The sequence below is a fragment of the Suncus etruscus genome, chromosome 7, assembly GCF_024139225.1.
Source record: "Suncus etruscus isolate mSunEtr1 chromosome 7, mSunEtr1.pri.cur, whole genome shotgun sequence".
In the NCBI taxonomy this organism is placed as follows: Eukaryota; Metazoa; Chordata; class Mammalia; order Eulipotyphla; family Soricidae; genus Suncus; species Suncus etruscus.
In genome coordinates this window covers 97,127,694-97,134,072 of record NC_064854.1, presented here as the reverse complement: position 1 = coordinate 97,134,072, position 6,379 = coordinate 97,127,694, and the positions used below count along the sequence as shown (strand labels likewise).

Here is a 6,379-nt window from a genome sequence, read left to right as displayed (position 1 = left end):
GCTGTTTTATGTGCGGGCAAGAGAGGGGTCCTCTGGGATTTCCTTTCCACCCTGCACCCAGGCAACTGCTTCCTGCTCCCCATATTTCTATTCATAAGGAACATTTACCCCTTCTCATATCATGGTGGCCTGGAGGTATGGCTTCTGCCCACCTGAATCCTACTGATCTTTGGACTCCTATCTTCTACTCCTTAAAATCATGTTCTCAGCTGTGCTTTCTTGCTCCCCAGCTTCTGCTCCCATTAGCTCCTTGGGTGATGTGAGAGGACCACTCTGTCCTTTTAAGGATTGGTGACAGGAGGAACTACACTGTGAAACCCTTTCTTGAGTGAGGGAGGCCATGTTTAGAGCACACCCAAAGATGCTCAGGGTTTACTCCTGGCTCCACCACAGGAATTATTCCTAGTAGTGCTTGGGGGACCAAATAGGGTGCTAGGGATCAAACCCAGGTGGACTGCATGCAAGGCAAGGCAAGTGCCTTACTCCTGGTCCCTTTATCCCTCTGGTCCCCAACCTGAGATCCCTGAATGTCTGCAGTGTCACCTCCCTGCCTTGTCCCAAACCTGGTCCTTCACCAGGATGGCTGGGGCTGGCATTCTCTTCCTGCTTCTTACTTCTGTTTCCCAGGGAAGCTTCTCCCCTCCATTGCCATCCGCCTTCTAAAGTCTGGCCCCTCTCCCAGCAGAATCTGCTCAGAATCCAGGGGCTGCAGACTTCCAAAACAATTGTTGTATCTTTATTGACTTTTTTTTTTTCTGAATGCAATGACTGTTTTTTACTCTTAAGGAAAATAAACATCTTTTAGAAACAGCTCGATACACACAATCTTCAGTGTGAAGCAATATACTAATAAGAACACTAGTCGTCTTAACATTTACAGTCTTCATATATATTATATATATGTATATGTATACATATATATACACTATATAACGAGGCCAGATATAATACACACGTTTATCATTTTACAGTCATATGTACAGGGAGTTGCTAGGGCGGCCCCAGGCGGGGGGCTGCATCAGGCCTATCGAAGCGTGGACAGAGCTGAGGACACAGACTGACAGGCGGACTGAACGGCAGGGACTGGCTTGGGCCGGTGGTGGCTGCGTTGGGCCGGGGGCATCGCTGTCGCCCCTTCCCCAACCAGGGCCCTGTGCTGAGGGGAGCACGACGCACAGCGGCGACACACAGGAGAAGCGAGCAAGTTCCCAACATATATACATTCTATGTAACATATATATAGAGGGGGACACAGGTTTGTACACGAATCTAGCGCTGTCGCTCCCCGGGCCGAGTGGGCGCTGAGGTCCCTGGAGACACAGGCGATGACGCTCGGCGGGCCGGGCCCTGTGCGGCGGTCGCGACTCCTTTCCGTTCGCGCTGGGTCCAAGGCAGGGCTCCAGGGGTGGGGTGGAGGACTGGAAAGGGGACAAACAGAAGCCAAGGGGCGCCCCAGTCCTGCCCACACGGGAAGCCCGCCCCGCCCACCCCCTGCTCTGCTATGCTCGGGTCTGTAGGACATTTGTCCCAGGCTGGTTAGGAGGGACGCTCAGTCGCGTCGTGCTCCTGAGCCTGAACCTCTCCAGCAAGGCCTCGGCTCCCACCCTCTCGCCTCCTTAAGACTCCGGGGTCGCCCTCAGCCTCTTCTAGGCCCTCGAGCCCCCACCCCCAGGACACCCAGTGCAAGCCACGACTGGCCGGGGAAGGCGTGCAGCACCCGCCCACATTTTAGAACTCTCGAACTCTCGGGGGAGAAGGACGCCCCAGGAGAAAGGCACCCCACCCTGCCAGAGCCTGGAAGTACCAAGGAGTCTGGCCGCTCCCTGGGCTCCCCCTCTCTAAACTGGGCTCCAGGGGTCGGGCCTGGGGGCCCAATCTCCTCTGGAACGTGATTTCTTCCCAGCCCCGGGCCGCAAGTTTCTAGCCCTCGGTGGCCAGATCCGAGATCCGGGGTCCAGATCAAGGATCGGCGCTGGATCCGCACTGGGAGCAGCTCAAAGGCCCGGGGGCCGCGTGGACGGCTCCTTTCCTTTCCCTCGTGGCCGGCAGGTGGACAGGAGGATGCCGGCAGCTCCCCGGCCGTTGGAGTGGATTACAGCGGCTGCCTCTGCAAGACAAGGGGTCGCTGAGCTTGACATTTCCCACGCCTGGGCTGGCCCTGCCCCTCCGGAGTCCTGGGGTGTCAGCTGGAGAGAGAGGCCCCTCCCGCGGAGCCCCCTTCCCAAGATGCTCTTATCCTTGAATCAGGTCAGCAGGTGGGCAGATGGGACCTGTGCCAGAACTGCTGGGGAGAGGGCTGCCTGGTGAAGGGGCCTCTCTCCAGTCAGAACCCTCACCTTAGAGACTTGGGGCACCTACCTTATGTTTGGGACACTTCAAAGAAAAGTTCTCTTCGATGAATATGCAACCTGTGGCCAGAGAAGTTTGGGTGGTTAGGGTACTGCTGGTATTTGGCCAGGGGGCCCCCTGCCATCCCACAAAGCCCTTGGCCACAGGGGTGCCCTTGAGAGAGTCAGCCGACTCAGTTGGAAATCCTCCACCATTCAGCCTCTATCTGCCCTCCAGCCCCACCAACCTGGCCCTTCACTCCTCCCCTCCTCTGGGGCCAGTGATCCCTATTGTTGCAGAACCACAAGCCCCACACCCACACCCACACACTGCCACTCCCTCTTCACAGCAGTGCTGCCTTCCTCTATAGGTGCAGCAGTGCCTGGAAGGTGGCCTGGAGCCCCAGTGCTGCTCCTATGGGCAGACCTGGGTGGTGCAGCATGGGCCTGGATTCAAGGTCAAGTTTGGTCTGCAAAGGATGCTAGAGGATTGCTGGGGAGGCCTATGAACTGCCTGCCTGGTTCTCCCAGGCCCTCAGGATGTGCGCTTGCTGCTAGGGGGACCTAGAGGGAAGCAGAGTCCTGTAGAGGTGGAACCGCAGCCTGTATCTGAAGGTCCAGGCTGGAAGGCACAGCCGCCATGGCAGAGAAAAAAGGTTGCTTGGCTCAGGGCTCAATAGAATGCTGTCTCCTTGGCTTTTCCTCCTGGAATCCCTTGCCTCATGCTCCCTTCTGGGCTCCCCCACCCACAACCTTCATGGCCACAAACCCACCCAATGTGGAAGCCCGAGCTGCAGGAGCCTCTCCTCCGGCTCCATCCTCTGCACAGGCTGTGGCCATAGTGGGTCCCAGGTACCAGGCAGCACTAATGGTGGCCCATGTCAGGGCAAGTGGAGGGGACAACAGGGGGGCAGCAGAGCTGGGAATGCTCCAGGCCTCTCTGAAGCTGCCTTTGCCACACCCTAAACAAGCTGCCCAACACCCCAAGATGAACATGCTCTTTAGGGCCAAGCAGCTGGAGGGGGCATCCCTCCCTCTCCGTTCCTGACACAGGCAGCTTCAGGACTGAATCACACCTTTAGACAACACTGGCTCATTGGCCCATACTGGAAACTCCCCAGCCCTCTGTTCATGAAACCAGAGCCAGAAATGTCCAAGCCTGTGTCCTGGGTCCACCACAGAGCTCCAGTCAAGGTCTTTGAGCTCTTGAACATGGACGACTCTTGCCCTAAATGAAATGCTCCCCAACACACATACATATACACACACCAGTTCCAAAGGCATATGGAAGAGCAGGGTCACCAATGTTTGGGGAACATTTGGGTCTTTGGGAACATGGGGAATTCTTGGGGAACCTAAGACCAGGTAGACAAAGTAGTTTTGGGTCTGAATGGAAAGGACATTGCCAGCCTGGGTCAGCTGGACCTAGTCAGCCTCACAGGGGCTGAGTGGGGACAGGAAAATAGGGTGGGCTGAGTGCCTGACCCAAAGAGCTGGAGAGGCCCTGGGACACACCTGGCAGCTCTGAGGGTTCAGTAGGTCTTCAGGGCACTGACAAGGACTGGAGCCCTTGTCCTGGGTCAGCTGAGATCCATGTAGTTTCCTGGATGTGGGGTTTCCTCATGCTCCCACCTTCTCCACCCATTCTACAGGTGCCCACAGGCCTGACATCAAGCCCCTCTGATCACAGGGTTGTAGAGTCTGTCCTGAGCCCAAGTGCCTCAAATTCCATTTATCCAAATCAGGGTGTACAGTGGCAGAGAGCCTGTATCCTCCCTGCACCCCTATCCTGCATATGTGCCTCACAGTTGGAGTAGATGTAGAATTAATCACCACCCAGTAGCCTGAACTTGATGAGGGTCTGTTGTGCCTGGATACTTCAGAGCCCCCAGCTGAGGCCTGAACGAGGAATGTTTGGGACCCTGGCTTGGCTGACACCCTCCATCCAGGGCAAACTACAAGATGGGTCCAGCACACCCAGATAACCCAGATAACTGTGCACTCAGCCTCGCAGTTTGCTTCCTCCCACTGCCCTGGAGCTCTTTAGTAGCCACTGTCCTCAGAACCTGTCAGACTTTAGCAGACACCAAAACTTGTGCTCCAAGCCTGCTAGACTCCCCACAGGGCTAGAGGCAGGGCTCATGGGCCTTGCATGTGTGAAGCCTGGGTTCTATCCCAACTCTTCATGCCCAATATAAAAACCAAGTGCTGACACACTGTCCAACCTTTGGCAGACTCATTCAAATATCACCTTCTCTGGGGAAGTCCTCCTGGATGCTCATACTGCTCAGGCAGAATGACTCCCATGTCACACACTGCTCTCTAATTGCTAAGACTCTGGGCAAGGATCAGGATCTCCTGTCCCACTTAAACGCCTGGGGTGGCAGCACTGGGGCGGGAGCCCCTGTGTGCCCATCTCCTGCCTCTCTTTAAAGAGGCCACAGAGAGAGCAAGGGACGAGCCAGGACCTGGTGTGCATGTAGCTGGGGCTAAATTAGTCCCTGCAGAAGAAAAGATGAGACTCGTGGTAGCTATTACTGGGAGCAAGGCCATGTGGCTGCTGAAGTGTCTGAGTCCACATTAAAATCTGGTTCATGCAGCTCTGGTGAAATGGGAGGGGGAGCCAGTGAACACCCCCCCCCATTTCACCCCAGCAGCTCCTCCTTACTGAGTGCCAGCACCTCAGTCCTTGCCAAGGAGCTGTCACCAGAGTCCTGCGTGTGCTGAAGTGGGGAGGGAGGGGCTTGGATGCACTAAGGCTGGCCTGGGACCAGGCAGGCAGGCAGGAGGGGTACAGGGCATGGTCCCCTGTGCCTAGGGAAGAGCCAACAGGCATAAGGAGGAGGGAGAGGAGGAACAGCTGGTCCCCAGCAGGGAGAGGATCCTGCCGGGAAATGCCTCTGCTCTGCAGTCCATGAGGGAGGCTCAAGATAACTTCACCCCTCTTCAGGGTCAGAGGAGGGAGGGCGGGCCGAGGGAGGTGGACAGAGGTCATGAGGCCCCCAAAGAGGGCTGAGGCTGTACTTCCTGCTCCAAACAGCTCTGGAAAGAAAAGATGATTATCATCTTTGTTTTACAGATGGAGACACCAAATGCAGAAACATCGTGGGTCAGGGCACGTCCATGTCACCAGGGTTTTCACTCCAGTCCAAGTGCTTCTAAGCCCCCCAAAACAGTGGTGCCCCTAAAGCTGCAAAACTAGCAGCTTTCTTTGGCTGAGATTTGGACTGTCTGTTTGCCTGCCTGGCTGAGGAAATCTAGGCCCTGGTATCTAAGTGCTCATGGAACAAATGAGTGAATGAGAATAGAGTGGGGGAAAGAGGGTGTGGGTGGAGAGACTGCCCAGACCCTGTGTTCCTTTGCAAAATCTTGCCCAGTGGTTCCCTGCAATCCTCAGAAGCCAGTTTGTCCTCAGGCTGTTGGAACCTCACAGATTCCCATCCAACAGCTCTGAAGTTGCAGACCTCCTTTCCCACTTCTCTTCCCAGTGAACAATTCATCTCCCGCCAAAGTACCCCTTCATCTTTGAGGCCTGAATTCTCCCAACCCTTTGGCAATGACAGCTCCTCAAAACTGTGACTTCTGTTCCTGGACACCCCTTCAGTACAGGCCTGGGGACTGACTCAGGTCGCTGTCCCTAGCCTTGCCCAGGTCCTAGGAGAGAGGAAGAGGTAAGACAGTGCTGGGAGGGAGGCATGAGGCAGGCTTCCAGGAGCTGTGCAGGGTCCCCTGCACTGCAACACGGTCCATCAGGGCTTTCTGTGCCCTCTGGCCGGCTCTTACCCGCATCGTTGGCACACGGGTAGTGGTAGGTATGGATGCATCCCTTGTGGCAGCACCCGATGGTGGCCCCAGCTTCCTGGCAGCTGGCACACGTCTGGTGAGAAAGGAAGACAGGTGAGTTGGCAGCTACAGAGCTGGGCCCCTTCCCCAGGTGGCCATTGCAAACCAAGTGGCAGGAAGGTCAGGATTTTGTGTAAATACCACAGAGTTGTCCCTATAGCAGCACAAGGCCCCTTCAGGCCAGGAAATGACTCATGGGTGTGGGTCTT

The 6,379-nt window shown here is 56.0% G+C and overlaps 1 protein-coding gene across 5 annotated transcripts in view; it reads right to left on the bottom strand.

The window, feature by feature from the left end:
* Positions 1-714: 714 nt before the first annotated feature.
* The window catches only part of RAI1 (retinoic acid induced 1), a 93,794-nt gene continuing 88,129 nt past the window's right edge, over positions 715-6,379 (bottom strand). For 4 of the 5 annotated variants that reach the window (XR_007497542.1, XR_007497541.1, XR_007497539.1 and 1 more), the window contains 2 exons: positions 2,359-6,204; positions 715-2,107 (listed from right to left, as the gene is read on the bottom strand). Coding sequence is in view for 1 of the 5 variants with exons in the window: in XM_049776754.1 (XP_049632711.1) it covers positions 2,093-2,107; positions 2,359-2,408; positions 6,111-6,204 (159 nt within the window). In the remaining 4 variants the exon portion in view is untranslated. The remainder of the gene's footprint in view (positions 2,108-2,358; positions 6,205-6,379) is intronic. The other variant, XM_049776754.1, reaches the window with a different exon arrangement.